Source organism: Cololabis saira, chromosome 17 (genome assembly GCF_033807715.1).
Source record: "Cololabis saira isolate AMF1-May2022 chromosome 17, fColSai1.1, whole genome shotgun sequence".
Taxonomy (NCBI): Eukaryota; Metazoa; Chordata; class Actinopteri; order Beloniformes; family Belonidae; genus Cololabis; species Cololabis saira.
Genome location: NC_084603.1, coordinates 1,657,665 through 1,674,504, shown reverse-complemented (window position 1 = coordinate 1,674,504; position 16,840 = coordinate 1,657,665). Strand labels below are relative to the sequence as shown.

Sequence of the window (16,840 nt, the reverse complement as noted above, 5' to 3'; positions counted from 1 at the left end):
CCAGGATCTGGTGGTGGTTCCAGGATCTGGTGGTGGTTCCAGGATCTGGTGGTGGTTCCAGGATCTGGTGGTGGTTCCAGGATCTGGTGGTGGTTCCATGATCTGGTGGTGGTTCCAGGATCTGGTCCTGGTTCCAGGATCTGGTCGTGGTTCCAGGATCTGGTCATGGTTCCAGGATCTGGTCGTGGTTCCAGGATCTGGTCGTGGTTCCAGGATCTGGTCGTGGTTCCAGGATCTGGTGGTGGTTCCAGGATCTGGTGGTGGTTCCGGGGAGTTTGCAGAGCCTCCTGCAAGACGCATGTGATGTCACAGCAACTGGTTCTTTTATGAGATGTTTGGAGGTTTTCTGAAATAAAACGTCTCTCTTATTGAAGAGTTTGAAGAGTTTCTTTTTTTCGTCTCTAACACTCGGAGGTTCCATCACTGACAGCCCAGAATCGTATGAGCCAGTTTTCTCATCATTGTATGAAGCTTTTTTTATTAAACATATACTGTGTTGTGCCACAAAGGGGGTGCTGGTCCAGTTGTCAAAGAGTTGTCCTTCTACAACAATTATTAATGATTAATAAAGTAAATTATTTAAGGGGGCCATAGAAACCAAGAGCCAAGAAACTTCGTTTTCAGCGGGAAGGAGATCCCACAGAAAACGACAGATGCCATTATTGACTGTTGACCAGAGACTCCACCACCTTTAAGAAGATGGGCAATCGTTTAGAGTTCTGCAAGTGGCACTTCTCGCCGAATTGGTTTCCTCCACAACCCCTAGTCCAGAGAAGATTGAAAGAAATTAAAGAAGGAAAAGAGAAGAAAACCAAGTAATTCAGAACGACAAATATTACTCCCAATTAAAGTAATTTAAACCAAGTAACTGTTTTAAGTCCTCTGCACCTGCTGCCTGGAACTCCCTCCAGAAGACTCTCAATCTGAAGGATCTCATCACTGTTGGACATTTTAAAAGCCGTATGAAGGATCTTGCAGCAGCTACTTTTATCTTGTTGAGTGTTTTATTTATTTATTTCATTGAGTGGTGTCTGTTTTTAATTGTTGCACTTTTAATGTTTCTCTGGCTGCTGTCTTGGCAGGGCTCCAGAGTGCGACCTATTAGGTCGCATATGCGACCTTATTTATTAAGGTGCGAGTTAAAATTTAATGAGGTCGCTCCGGTGCTACTTGCAAGAGGACTAGTGGGAAAAAAAATATATTTTTTTTTTCACTCGGCTGTGTTAGTGCATTAATGGAGTGGTTGATAATACAATCTTACTTCCTGGCTCATTCCTGCGAGTCCTATTTCTCCTCTCTCTCTGTCTGACTGCACCTGGTACGGTCTGCGCACGTTACGTGCACAGCAGTGCACGCGCGCGTACACGCAGCGCGCTCAAAAAGGTAAACAAAGCAGATGCAGTATGCAGCGGTCTATAGTCGATTATTTTAAGAAGAAAAATGTGCCGGAGGAAACAAACGAGGCTGTTGGAGGAGGAGGAGAAGAAGGGTTAGCAGAGGGAGCGACAAGAATCATGGATTCTTCTTCTTCTGATGAAGAGAGTGACAGGTTGGCGAAAGAGGCGGGGGAGAGTGGGGAGAAGAAAAAAAAGTACAGCTTTCAACAACAATGGCTGGCACAGTTCCCGTGGTTAAGATACGAGGGACAGGCCCAGGCCCGGTTCTACGAGGGTGCATCAGCATTGCACCCTCAGTTTATGTGTTTGCATGCTCAGTTGAAAAGACAAAAAGAAAACTGAAAAATGCGCCCGCGTTAAGCCTCATTTATGGTTCCGCGTTAAATCCACGGCGTAGCCTATGGTGTAGGGTACGCAGCGACGCGCACCGTACGTTCGCGTCCCCGCGTATCTTACGCCGTAAGATCTGCGTTGGTGCCACGCGGAGCCAGTGTCCGTCACTCATCAGCGTCCAGCAGTTTCCTGCAGCAGCTAGACGCTGCTCTCTGCTGCTCCATTAACACAAACTAACATAGATATTCAGAAGTGGTTCAAGCACAACGACGCAAGCAAGTTTACAGGACTGTCTCAGAAAATTAGAATATTGTGATAAAGTCCTTTATTTTCTGTAATGCAATTAAAAAAAACTAAAATGTCATCCATTCTGGATTAATTACAAATCAATTGAAATATTGCAAGCCTTTTATTATTTTAATATTGCTGATCATGGTTTACAGTTTAAGATTAAGATTCCCAGAATATTCTAATTTTTTGAGATAGGATATTTGAGTTTTCTTAAACTGTAAGCCATGATCAGCAATATTAAAATAATGTTAGCAATGAAAAATATGGTGTTACCTAATTTGTTTTGGTGCTACTAAATGAAAAGCTAGGTGGCACCAGTGCTACCTGTGAAAAAGTTAGTCTGGAGCCCTGTGTCTTGGCCAGCCTTCCTTTGAAAAAGAGGTCATTGAATCTCAACGGGGCCGACCTGGTTAAATAAAGGTTAAATAATAAAAATAAATAAATACAAATTTAAAAAAACAGGGCAGCAGACGGGTCAATGGTTCAAAGAAGATTGTTTATGTATTTATTTTATTTATTTATTTCAGTGTGTGTTATATTGTCTTTAATATGTTTACTTATTTTCCAGATATTAATCAATCATTTGGGTGTGCGTGTCTGTTTTTTCATTAATCTGTTTGTCTGTTTATTTTTATTAACTTTATTTTGAACGTTTAATGTTACCAGTCGTTCTTAATCGTAATTGCAATTCCCGTCTCTGTCCACCAGATGGAGCCAGAGGAATTTAAACCTCCTCTCAATCAGGGAGTTTGTTTCAGCGGAGGCTTGATGTGATTTGTTCTTTGTCCACCAGATGGCGGTGTTCTAAAATAAAAGGATTTCTTCTCGCACACATTCATATATATTAATTTGTTCTACTTTATACATACATATATACATGTATATTATAAGTATTTATCTTCAATATTTTTTATTTGTTTGTTTAAAAAAAATGTTTATTTATTTATTTCAGTGTGTTTTGTTTGTTACTTGTTTTTTATTTATTATATCAGTGTGTATTGTATTGTAATAATATATTTACTTACTTTCCAGATAATCATTTGTGTCCCCGCGGTTTTTTGATTAATCTGTTTGTCTATTTATTATTATACATTTTTTATTAATTTGTTTTTAAAATTAATTTATTTTATTATTTTGAACGTTTAATGTTACCAGTCATTCTGTGAACAGAAAAAACTATTACTAATTACTATTTGTATCAATTAATTGCAGTTATAGCCTTTGTCCAGCAGATGGAGCCAGAGGAATTTAAACCTCCTCTCAATCAGGAAGTTTGTTGCAGCGGAGTCTTGATGTACACTTCAGCTGTATTGAGTTAAGGCTGGATTATGGTTCTGTGTTAAATCGACGCCGAGCCTACACCGCAGGTTGCGCCGCGTTGCGCACCCCACGCCGTGCCTGACATGCACCTCCCACAAATTGTAACTACGAGTCGAGAGGTCGCAGACCAAAGCAGACCGAGAGGCTGTGATTGGTTTACTTGGTAGTAACACATTTCCAGTTTCGGTTCGTGAAGCAGTCGTGAACTTTCAGCTCTTTTCTTCGTGTGTGTATGATTTTTTTTTGTTTTGTTTTTTTGCACAATAGTTGTCCTTATCTCTTTGATTCACTGTGACCGGAAAAGTCAGATAAACCATTCAGGAAAAGATCGCCCGCCCCCTAGTGGTCGCGGAGGGTACTGCGCAGCGGAGAAATGGAGTGACAGAGAAGTCCGAAGGTTCACGACGGCGTCACGGCAACGGCATGTGCTCTGCATTGGTTTAACGCAGAACCTTAATCCAGCCTTTATCCAGAGACGTTCTATAAACGAGACAGCCCTCTACGGTTGTGTTTCCTGTATCAGTGTCACGTGACTGCCACGCCCCTTTAGGAGACCGGAAGTAGGTCCTGAGTCTATTGAGTCCTATGGGAAAAGTGAACGTGAGCACAGATTATTACCAATTCCTTCGCCCCATAGTAACCTAAGTAAATACGGGACCCATTTTTCAAAAGCCACAAACCTTCTGAACATTCTGACACCAAAATGGCAATTTTCTTTGTTTGAGACCTGTCTCTGTCTGAGCAATACACTCTCGCCAGATTTGGCTCTCATCGTTTTCCCAACGGATAAAATGAAGTTTAAAACTAATATAAAACTTGCTTCTTTGGTTAATAATACTGTTATTTTTATTATTTAAGCCTTTTATGGAAGAAAGTTGTACTGTATCTAGTGTTGTATGTTCCAAAACGATGTGGGGAGAGGGGCGGCCACGCCCACTTAGGAGACCGGAAGTGAGGTCAGAGGGGCGGCCACGCCCACTTAGGAGACAGGAAGTGTATACCATTCCATACCATTGCCAGTAACGGCAATGCGCTATCTTGTGTATAGAGGATCTTTGCTTTAGCGTCAGAGACCTCAGCCGCACAGCACTTCCTGTTTAACAGTCGGGCCAAACCGTTTCCATGACAACACCGGGGGGGCGGGAACTCCCACTATAACACAATCCCATAACAGTGTTCTAATATATCTAATATCCATGTATTTTATATATTGTGTATATATATATATATATATATATATATATATATATATATATATATATATATATACATATATATATATATATATATATAAGTATTATATATATATAACATAAGTATGATATATATATATATATAATATAAGTATTATATATATATATAAGTTGTGGCACAACACAGTATGTTCATTTATTTTGATAATTCAATTTGATAAATAATCTACTTTATTAATTATTAATAATTGTCGAAGGACAATCAAGGACACTCTTTGATAACTGAACCAGTTATCAAAGGCAGGTGTGAGAGGCTTCTCCTTGAAAAGGAATGGATCAGTTGGGTACTGTTCTTTGATGTGGAGTTTTAAATCAATATATGATTGATTAGACTGAAGGGGGGGTTGCGCCGTCATCCACACTTACTTAGTCCCCACTGCCAGCCTCCACCTCTCTCTCATTCAGACTGGATGTTGTGGAGGTGGAGGGTTGAGCTGTCTCCTCAAGCTCATCCCCGCCGCTGTCAGCTCCCTCCCTTCCCCTCTCATCCGCTGCGTGGGCAGTCGCTGCAGTCTGGCTGAGTGTGGTTGAGTTGGAGGAACTGGTGTTGATCAAAATCATTTTTTTCAGGGAGAAACACAAGGCCACCACATTCTTCCTCTGCTCTTGATCTTTTCTCTTTTGTGCTCCCGACTTGTTTACCCATTTTCCAAACTTGCTTTAACACTAACACCTGCTGTCTTGGCTAGAGCATCGTGTAGGCATCAAAGGCACAGCCCTGACATTTTTTCAGTCCTACCGGGCCAACAGAAGCTTTGCTATACAGCTTGGTGATTCCATCTCGTCTGCTGCCCCCCTCACCTGCGGGGTCCCTCAAGGCTCCATACTAGGCCCCATCCTCTTCCTGCTGTACGTTCTACCCCTAGGGGAAATCATAACTAACCACAACATCTCCTTCCACTGTTATGCAGATGATGTCCAGCTGTATCTCCCCCTCAGGGCTGATGCTGCACTCCATCCACTGCTTGACTGTCTGGCTGACATCAAAGCATGGATGGGCAGAAACTTCCTCAACCTCAACGAGAGCAAGACCAAGACCATTGATTTTGGAAAAACCTCTCCAGCCTTCTCTATCAATGCCCTGGGCCCTCTCGCCTCTAACATCCAGCCCACTGTCAGAAATCTGGGCGTGATTTTCGACAATGCCTTTAAGTTTGAGCAGCAGGTCAGTGCAGTCGTTCGTAAAAGCTTCTTCCACCCAGGGCCGGTTCTAGGCATGCATATATGAGGGGGCAGTCAGAAATGTGAAGGGGGCATCATGTGTACACATCATGCTCCACCACTTTTTTTTCTGTGCTTATAGTAACGATGCTTTCTTCATTGAAATGGGTCTTTTGCTATGTGTCCAACCCCAACCTGGAGAAGCGGATTGCACTTTGTCAGGCCTCTACCTTCAGACCTGTCCAACTTGGGTGTCCCACCTGAAGACTAAGCTCCTGCTGGTATAGCTCTTAAGGTCACTGAGGCACGCAAACCCCCTGACCACAATAAGGTGGCAATCCCTAAGTTTTTCTTTGGGATTTTTCAGTTGGTGGTGAATGGGCCTCAGAAATACTTGATTTATTAGTAGAGGGAGGACTTGAAGAACATTATTTTCAAATGAAAAAGGTAGTGATAGAGGAATTTCATGACCATATTCAGTCTAAATATGCACAACTATGGGTAAAAGAAATCCTGCAGAAGCCAAAACTGCAAACTTATTGTTTATTTAAGAAAAAGTACGAATGTGAAAAATATGTTAATTATAATCTGGCTAAAAGTAAGAGATCACTCTGTGCACAGTTAAGGTGTGGTATATTACCCCTGCATATTGAAACAGGAAGATATAGAGGTGAACCTGAAGAAAAGAGAATATGTCAGTACTGTGAATTAAATGTGGTGGAGAGTGAAATTCATTTTCTTTTATATTGTCCTTTATATCATGATTTACGTCACGTTTTGTTTGAAAGAATTTATAATCCTGATTTAGATCTGTTAAGTATGGAGGAAGGCGTTTTAATTGAATATCTTTTTGAAAATATTTTTGTTTTTTCTGAATTTTTATTTAAAGCCTGGGATAGAAGGAGAAAGGTAATTTATATGGGATAAAATCCTCAATTTGTGTGTGTTTCTCTGTGACATGGACTGCATATTATTATTGTAAGGGTTGGTACTGGCTGTTGTGGAGTGAGTTATATGATCTAATTATGGACTTGGGTATGGGGGGGCTGCGTGCATGTGGGTCGGTATTTCTGTGGGTGTATTCTTTTTGTATTTTTTATTTTTTTATGTAATTAATGTGTGTTTGTAATCCCATGAGGGATGGGTCATTTAAATGTCCGGACACGAAAATAAAATAATTCATTCATTCATTCCCTCAGGGGGGGAAACTGAAAAATAAAAATAAAATAAATAAAAAATAAATGAATAAAATAAAATAAAATAAAACATCCTTCATCCAGATTTTATCAACCAACAACATTTATCTTAACTGGATGGCCTAATTCTCAAATATATGTTAACCTAAAGTAGGACTTCACAGACTATAGTCAATATTTACAAAACTGATAGGTAGTCTTATGAATAATAATAAAAAATCTTCTCAAACAAATTTATAAAACACAACAGATATACAGTAGAACATTTTTTTTTTTTTTTTTGGCAGCTTAACAGCTCAAAAAACTCCTTTCTCTCCTCTCCTCTCTCATTTCTCTCACTCCTCTCCACTCTTCTTTTTTCTCTCCACTCCACTCTACAACAGCAGTCTCCTGTTTCCCTTTGCAAAAACTCTCACAAACTCATCCATGTCCAAGTTATTTGTGATAGACTTCTCAATAACGCTGCTGTTTCTTCGAAGTCTAACCCACTCCGTGGCCGTGCTGAAACCTGACACTACACTGTCAGGTTACGTCTGGGCTCATTTGCATACTGCAACAGTGATTGGATGTTTACTGAGGGCTGAGGGGTGTGTGCGTGCGTGTGTGCTGCGGAGGGACAGAGAGATGAGAGGGAAGCCAACACTGTGCCGTGTGTGCCCCGTTTTCGGCGGATTTTTCCGCTACTGCAGATAATTTTGTCAACTTGTAATGTATATTAATTTTGTGAGTATATTAAAATGTGCTTTCTCAACTTCTAAAATTTTGATTTGAGGGGGCAACACATTTATTTAAGGGGGCTCTGCCCCCTCTTGCCCCTGCGTAGAGCCGGCCTCGCTTCCACTTGAGAACTATTGCCAAGGCCAAAGCCTTCCTGCCACAGAGTGATCTGGAGAGAGTCATCCATGCGTTCGTCACTTCACAACTGGACTACTGCCTATACACCGGCATCGACCAATCCCAACTCCGACGCCTGCAGTTAATTCAAAACTCGCTCGACTCCTTACTTACACAAAGAAGTGAGATCACATCACCCCGGTCCTGGCATCACTCCACTGGCTCCCCATCCGCTACCGTATTCATTTCAAACTTCTCCTGACCGTTTACAAATCCCTCCACGGCCTCCTGGCCCCCACATACCTGTCTGAGATTCTCCACATACCTGTCTGATATTCTCCACCACCACATCCCATCTAGAGCTCTCCGGTCAGCTGACCAACTGTTGTTGGAAGTGCCCAGGACCAGGCTGAAAACCAGGGGGGACAGAGCCTTCGCTGTGGCCCCCAGACTCTGGTACTACTGGTACCATAACTGGTACTACTGGTACTATAACTGGTACTACTGGTACTATAACTGGTACTACTGGTACTATAACTGGGACAGAGCCTTGGCTGTGGCCTCCAGACTCTGGAACTCCCTCCCCTCCTCCCTCCTCCCTCCACATCAGGGCGGCCCAGTCTCTGCATATTTTTGAATTTCAGTTAAAGACCCACCTTTTTTCCCTTGCTTTTAATTAATGTCTATTTATATTGTCTTTTTCAGATTTGATCTCTTAGCCCTTTTCTTGTCCCTTTTTTATGTCTTCGCTTTGAAGCACTTTCTGTGAAGCACTTTGGTTGCAGCTCAGCCGTGTTTATCTGCTATACAGGTAAAATTTGACTGGACTTTGAAGTACTCATGCAACCTCTCAATGAAGAAGTAACATGTAGCCAGACAAAGGCCTCCAACATTTCCAGACACGTCCAGACACGTCCTCGTCTCCTGGCCTCCACTCATCTGCTCGTTCCGTCCTCACCCACACGAACGTCCTGACGACAGCCGTTGTCGTCCGTGTCTCTGCTGCGAAAAAGTCCGGTTCTTTGCTCGAAGGATAACCAGTCGCACCTTCCAGAAAATGGCGGATGACCATGTTGCGGCGGCCTCGGGGAAAACTCCCGCCTCGTCCAACTTTCCTTATTATTATTCAGCACACTTTTTTTTTCCCCCACTTCGGGGTGGGTCCCCATGCAGCAGTGGGCCCCTCTACCCCCCGCCTGCTCTGCTAGTGACAACATAGCTAATATCCTAGTTAAAAATTAGCCCAAATACCTCGGTTTAGTAATAACAAAAGATATATTTATTTATTTTCTATTAGAAATTATTTGAATATTACTCCCAGATTGAAAGCTATTCAAAATTCTTCTAATCATTGGCTCTCACGAGACTTTTTGCCAAAACAGAAGGGTTTTCAAGACTTATCTACCCTTGCCATTCTCTATACACCTCTCCAAAAGCAATAAAATCCTCACTCCTTGATATTTAACTTCATATGGAGAAAGAAAACCCATTATCTACGTAAATCGCAACTAGTCAGAGAATATGATGGTGGTTTAAGAGCCATGGAATTTGAATCGGTTGTTGCAACTTTTAGAGTGAAATGGTTGAAAGAATGCATCTCTCATCCTCAATCTATATGGTACCATATTCCTAAAAAAACTATTTAATAAAATCTATTGCTTAAATGTGATTTTAAAGTATCTAAGCTTCCTGTGACGTTATCTAACTTCCACAAACAAGCAGTACTATTTGGGGAAGATTTTATCTTCCCAAAGATGGGTGGAGGAGCGAGCGACGACGTTGAGACACCAGTGAGACGCCGGTGAGACGCGGGTGAGGAGACACGCTGGTGGGGACGCCGAGGAGCCCTTAACACACTACAATTCTTCTTCCCATCCAATTGCCAGCGGCTGGTGAAGAAGGAATACTGAACGGAAGAAACCGTACACGGGACAAAGACATAACAACTACGATCTGGAAGAGATTAAAGATCTCTAACCTTCATGTCAGGTGAGCTGACAAAACCCACATCAAAGCAGGAACGACTAATTGGAGGGAGGTAAAAAAAAATTGAAAGCCATGCTAATAGAGAAAGACAGAAAGATAACTGTGCTGGAGCTGAGGGTGGATGAACTGGAACAATACACAAAAAGAGACGATTCTGTATTAACAGGTCTGGAAACTCGACACCGCACATATGCTCGAGCTACTGCAAACTTGGAGACTACAGAAGACGCCCCACAGGAAGAACTGCTGACATTGGAGCAACAAGTGGTGGGCATTCTGCACAGTAAGCACATAAACATTCAAATGATGCTATTTCTGTTTGTCACACATTACCAAGAAAGACAGAGAAGACAAAACTTGCTATCATCATAAGATTCATCAGTAGAAAGCAGAGGAATGATTTATTAATGCAAGCAAAGAATACTAATGTAGACTTAAACAAACACTTAACAAAAGAAAATGGGGACATCACACAAGAAGCAATGATGTTAAGAAAACAGAAAAAAAATCACAGCAACATGGACCCGAAATGGCAACGTATGGATAAGAGAACAAGAAGGTTCACAGGCTAGGATGATAAGAGACCTTAAAGAGCTAGAAAAAGCTAGAAGAGGATAATGAAGCATGGCTGATGTAACTGATATCAAAGTATTTGATACAGGTATAAGGTAATGGATTGAAGAATGGATACAGAATATATGCATATACTGGAACATGGATGCATATACAAACTTAGATGCAGATTTAGAGAGTAAAATATAAGATCTGCGTAGGTGTAGCGCGGAACCATAAATCCGCCTTTGCACCCTCTCTGTGAAAGGGGTTCGTTGTTTATCCTGGGGTATGGAAGAGGAAACTCATTCCATGTTCATTCCTGACCAATCAGTGAACAGTTGGTTCATTTGTTAACAGCTTTGAAGCTACAGACGGTTTTCTTGTGAACACAAACCCCACAAACGAGAAACGAAACAACTGTATCGATTTAGCCCCTTAATTGGAACAAAACAAACGGGCCACAGGTCTGAAAGCATCCTGAGAAACCATGACACTTTGGGTTAAAAAAAAAACAAATAATCTTCCTGCGAGTTCAGACATGAACCACAGGAGGACAGATGCTGATATACGAAGGTTTGACAGTGAGGGGAGGGAGTGAAGGAATGGGGAGATCATATCAGGAAAACAGTTCAGTTCAAGACCGAGACCAGAAACAAACCTAGTAATGTCCTGATATATCAAATCACCCTACCCTCATATAAATCTGTTTAAGGGAAATATTTGACTTTTTTTTTACTCTCTCTCTCTTTCTCTCTTCTGCTCCTCCCTCTCCTTTTTGCATTTGGACTTTAACTGTTTGAAGTCAGATAAGGGATTAGTGTCCATACTGGTTCTACTGGACCTCAGTGCTGCTTTTGACACTATAGATCATGGCATTTTACTGCACAGGTTAGAGCATGTTGTTGGGATTAAAGGGACAGCTCTATGTTGGTTTAAATCATACCTATCTGACAGGTTCCAGTTTGTTCATGTACATGAGGTTTCTTCAGAACAGTCAAGGGTCTGTTATGGTGTTCCGCAGGGTTCAGTGCTAGGGCCAATCTTGTTCAGTTTATACATGCAGCCGTTGGGAAGTATAATCCAGAATCACGGCATACACTTTCATTGTTATGCTGATGATACGCAGCTCTATTTGTCTATGAAGCCGGATGAGACAGAACCGTTAGTTAAACTTCAGGCATGTCTTAGGGACATCAAGGACTGGATGTCCAGAAATTTCTTGCTTCTAAATTCAGATAAAACAGAGGTTATCATTCTTGGTCCAGAGCATCTTAGGAAGGGATTAGATGGTGTTGCGATGGCTTCCAGTGCAACTGTGAGAAACCTTGGTGTTATTTTCGATCAGGATTTGTCGTTTAAACCATATGTCAATCAGGTTTGTAAAATAGCCTTTTTCCATCTCCGTAATATTGCAAAGATTAGGAAAATCCTCTCGCAGAGTGATGCAGAAAAACTAGTTCATGCGTTTGTATCTTCTAGACTAGATTACTGTAATGTGTTGTTAGCAGGATGTCCAAGTAATTTGCTGAATAGGCTCCAGCTGATCCAGAATGCAGCAGCACGAGTACTGACAGGAATTAGCAGGAGAGACCACGTCTCTCCAGTGTTAGCGTCGCTCCATTGGTTACCCGTAAAATTCAGAATCCAATTTAAAATTTTATTACTTGCGTATAAAGCCCAAAAACGGCTTAGCTCCGCATTATTTGCAAGACCTGATAGTGCCTTATGTTCCTGTCAGAGCTCTCCGTTCTCAGAGTGCAGGTTTACTCGTAGTTCCTAGAGTATCTAAATGTAGATTTGGAGGGCGGGCGTTCTGCTATCAGGCATAATTACTATGGAACCAACTTCCAATCTGGGTTAAGGAGGCTGACACCACCTCCACCTTTAAAACCAAACTTAAAACCTTTCTGTTTAGTAAAGCCTATAGTTAGTGTTTAGTAAACCTCTAGCTGGTGTTGGTAAATCTCTAGGTAGTGTAAACTTTAGTGTGTCAGAGTCGCTCCTGTGGTTTCTTGTGCTGGCCCCCCCTTCTCCTCCCTTTTCTCTCTTTTGTCCATGTTGCAGCATCCTTTGCCGGACACCTGAACCTGCAGTGTGGGAGTGAGAGGGGCAGGGTAACGGCCCCTTTTGGGCGGGGGAGAAGGTTCGTCCCTCAAGACTCCTCTCCCTGGCCCTGCCCCTTTTCAACCTTTCCCCGACCCTGCACCCCAACCTGGGACTTGCTGATTGGGCCGGAGCTTCGGGAGCTGCGTGCTGGCCTGTGGTCCCCACCCCCGGTCATCCCGTTGCTGCTTCCACCTGCCTGCTGTGCTGTTGCCGTCCCTGACCCACCAGTCTGGTCTTCGGCAGGAGGGTCCCCCCTTATGAGCCTGGTCCTGGTCAAGGTTTCTTCCTCCTAAAGGGGAGTTTTTCTTGCCACTGTTTGGCTTAAGGTTTTTCTCCCACTAGGGGAGTTTTTACCTGCCATTGTTTATGTAATAATTGCTCGGGGGTTTATGTTCTGGGTATGGGTCTCTGGAAAGCGTCTAGAGACAACTCTGTTGTATTAGACGCTATATAAATAAAATTGAATTGAATTGAATTGAATTGAATTGAAGTTAAACTGGGATATCCCTGTGATATTGTTGCACTGACATAGTGAATAAAGTGAACCGAATGAGTTAAATTGCGTTTGTCAGATACTTTTTCTGCTCTTTAACTCTGCTCTTGCTGTCCGTGGTGCAGAAAACAGATGTGTATTGTAAAGGCCCATTGGCTGAATTGACGCCACTGAGGCAGGAGACAGAGAGAAACTCAGGGTTTATGGAAGTAAACCTGCTAGCGAGCAGGTTAGGTTCAGAGGCTCAGTTGTCGTAGTAACTGACTCAGAGTTTGAGTTAACTCGCTTTCTGGAACTGAAAACTCCGGGTTTCCCTCATCTCAGGCTTAACAAACTCAGAGTTTTCACAAAACCTGCTTCCTGGAATACCCCCCTGGTCATGTCAGGACAATGGGGTAGACAGTTCAGTTCAAGACCGAGACCAGAAACAAACCTAGTAATGTCCTGATCCTGCGTGAGTTGTAGAACATCAGAAACATGAATTTTAAATATTAATGGTAATTATTTACCATTATATTAATCAGATGCTGATCACCAGATCTATCACCGCGGTGTGAACTGGACCAGCTCTAGACCCTCCGCAGGGGGATGAGGGATCATGGGAGTTTACCCAACCAGTTTACATGCGCTTTGTAAGGCATTGGACCGAGTCCCTCTGTGGGGGGTCAGTGAGTCTGGGGTCCATGGGCCTCATTTATCAACCGTGCGTAGAAAAGGTTCTAAATTCTGTCGTAGGAATGAAATTTAGAATGTGTGTAAGTACAAAAAAATCCGCTACACTAGTAAGTAGTCAGTGATGATAAATCCCACCTGTTCTTAACTGCCTTGCTCGTGCATGGTTACAGTCATTACATTCAGAAACGCCTCCAATTGACCATATATGGTAGCAACAATCCCTTTAATAATGACCATATATGGAGCAACAATCCCTTAAATAATGACCATATATGGCAGCAACAACAGCTCATGCTAGGAGGTTGTTTTTTTAACAAAACTTTATTGAACAAAATTCTGTAGGGTTTACAATAAAAGGCACATGAAACGAAACAATCAATTATCTACAGATATTTAACATTTTGGGGGGTTGAGAGCAAAAAAAAAGATAAATTTACTGACAAGCTATGGAAAGTGTATTAATAAAAATTAAGAAACAAAGACATCGTTTCATATAAGCTTTTGGCAATAGCGTTTTTTTCACGCATCAGTTTAAGAGACGCTAAGTACAGTTTACATTCATTTTTCAGATGTACAATGGAGGGTTTGCTGTTATTCCATTTGCATTTATGTATGTGATATTTAGCTAGTAAAATAATTATGTTGACCATGTTTGATATATTTCTTGGAAGATTATCCATATAAATTAAGATTTGGTTGGAGTCAAAAGCTCCTGCTTGGAGGTGCAAAGACCAATAGAGCTGTTCTGCAGAATAAATGAGTGTTGCATTCCTGCAGGCCACCGGGCAACGACGGGCAACAGAGACATAGTTGCATTGCAGATTATTTGTGCATGGATTTAATTAAATCCTTTCATGTTCACGTAACTGAATTCATTATGTGATGGTGCTTTTATGGCGATGTGGGTGCAATCTATAGCTCCAATTATGTTTGGGAATCCGGTGATGGTGTGAAATCCTCGTTTAATTTCGACTTGTTGGTGATGTGTGTATGGAAACTGGGTGTAAATTAGGACCAAAGAAATTATTGCATCCAACACTGCCGGCATGATTCTGCTTAGTGTCGGCTGCGAAATGCCGCATGTCTCCAATCTCTCTCTGAAATGTTCCAGTGGACAAACATCCCAGGGTGGACGGAGCTGGATGTGACTGGGATGGCTTTGGTGCGTTTGGTCTCTTGCTCCAACATAGGTTGTAAATCACGGCATAGATCCATCACAATGTTTTTTGGGGAAGCGCTACCTGCTGAGAATAGAAGAAGAAGAAGAAGAATATACTTTATTGTCAAAGTACCTGGGTACAGTGAGATTGAAAGAAGCCTCTCTGTCTCTCACTTAACAGATCAGCTCTTTGAAAACAGTGCAAGATAAGCCATGGTACTTGTATTTTCTTTTCAGGTCGTCCTGCCACAGCTGTCTTTTATAGCTTGTCACACCAATTATTCAAACTGTCTAAATTACTAATGGAGAATTTTATTAATTGGAGGAAACGGGGAACATGTGTGAAGTTTGAGATCGCTGAACGCTGTGACTCTTTTAATGGGTTCTATTTGTAGTTTCACTGTTCTACCGCTAGGTTTTGTGCGTAATCATGGTCAGAGTTGTGCTTAAATTTACACACGTTCCTACACATGTGTTCTTACGCACACATCTGTGCGTACGCACGGTTGATAAATGAGGCCCCAGGTCTGTGGGGCGTCACTGAGTCTGGGGTCCAGGTCCCATCGCGAATACATTGTGGCCGAGATGAGTTTCCTCCGCAGGGCTGGATGCTCCCTTAGAGATGAGTTTCCTCCCTTGGAGATGAGTTTCCTCCCTTAGAGATGAGTTTCCTCCCTTAGAGATGAGTTTCCTCCCTTAGAGATGAGTTTCCTCCCTTAGAGATGAGTTTCCTCCCTTAGAGATGAGTTTCCTCCCTTAGAGATTAGTTTCCTCCCTTAGAGATGAGTTCCCTCCCTTAGAGATGAGTTTCCTCCCTTAGAGATGAGTTTCCTCCTTAGAGATGAGTTTCCTCCCTTAGAGATGAGTTTCCTCCCTTAGAGATGAGTTTCCTCCCTTAGAGATGAGTTTCCTCCCTTAGAGATGAGTTTCCTCCCTTAGAGATGAGTTTCCTCCCTTAGAGATTAGTTTCCTCCCTTAGAGATGAGTTTCCTCCCTTAGAGATGAGTTTCCTCCCTTGGAGATTAGTTTCCTCCCTTAGAGATGAGTTTCCTCCTTAGTGATGAGTTTCCTCCCTTAGTTATGAGTTTCCTCCCTTAGAGATGAGTTTCCTCCCTTGGAGATTAGTTTCCTCCCTTAGAGATGAGTTTCCTCCTTAGAGATGAGTTTCCTCCCTTAGTGATGAGTTTCCTCCGCAGGGTGGCTGGACGCTCCCTTAGATATGAGAGGGTGAGGAGTTCGGTCACTCGGGAAGAGCTAGGAGTCGAGCCGCATTAAGAGGAGTCAGCTGAGGTGGCTTGGACATCTGTATTGGATGGATGGACCTAGGACACACCGGAGGTTACTGTGTTTGGACATCCGGCTGTTTTAATGACTCTGTTGATGCTCTGGGCCCCTTTGGTTCCAAAAAGAGTTCTCTTATTAAAAGCCTTGGTGTCACTTTTGTCCAGGCCAAAATTCTCCTGGTCCCCTCGTCTGGACTTGTCTCCTTATCCCCTCTTGTCTCCTGGTCCCATCGCTACACACCTTCCTCCACGTGCTGTCTGTTTGGTTGATACGGACTGTTGGGCGGGTGTTAATCGAAACAAACCAATCAAACCTTGCCCTCCTCACATGCTGCTGGCCTGAGTGGCCTCTGATCGGCCGGGCCTGACTCTCTAACTTCTCTCTAAAAAGTCAGATAGGCGGCGTGCCAAAAAGAAAAGATTGAGAGAGAGATGCCGGCGGTAGGATAGCAGGCCAATCTTAGACAAGCGTGTCGGGAATACTCCCGGTTCTCCCAAGGCCGGTCCAGGCCTGGGTACGCACCCCACCCACAGGTGTGATCTGAAGCCACACCCCTCCGGCTTAAAACGGGACCGAGCGGAGAGCAGCGGAACAGAGGACTCGCGCTCCGCGACTCTGCATTTTATCTGACTGATCAGAAGTTGTTGTTTGATAGCGACAGAGAAAAACAGCAGAATGGCAACCATATCTGAGAAATACCTGGACTTCGTGCACGAGCCGATGGAGGACAAGCCGGTGACGGCCCTGCCGGGCATCGGGGAGACGCTGGGCCAGAATCTGAGGGCCCGGGGCTTCAT

General features: G+C 42.8%; 1 protein-coding gene across 3 annotated transcripts in view; it reads left to right on the top strand.

The window, feature by feature from the left end:
• The first annotated feature begins 9,581 nt into the window (after positions 1-9,581).
• Positions 9,582-16,840, top strand: part of LOC133463332 (barrier-to-autointegration factor-like) — an 8,004-nt gene continuing 745 nt past the window's right edge. The window contains exons 1-4 of one of the 3 annotated variants that reach the window (XM_061744820.1): positions 9,582-9,774; positions 9,938-10,038; positions 11,129-11,214; positions 16,208-16,719. In XM_061744820.1, the coding sequence (XP_061600804.1) occupies positions 9,768-9,774; positions 9,938-10,038; positions 11,129-11,214; positions 16,208-16,385 (372 nt within the window). In that variant the 5' untranslated portion in view covers positions 9,582-9,767 and the 3' untranslated portion in view covers positions 16,386-16,719. Of the gene's footprint in view, positions 9,775-9,937; positions 10,055-11,128; positions 11,215-16,207 lie in introns of all 3 variants that reach the window. The other 2 variants (XM_061744819.1, XM_061744818.1) reach the window with 2 other exon arrangements.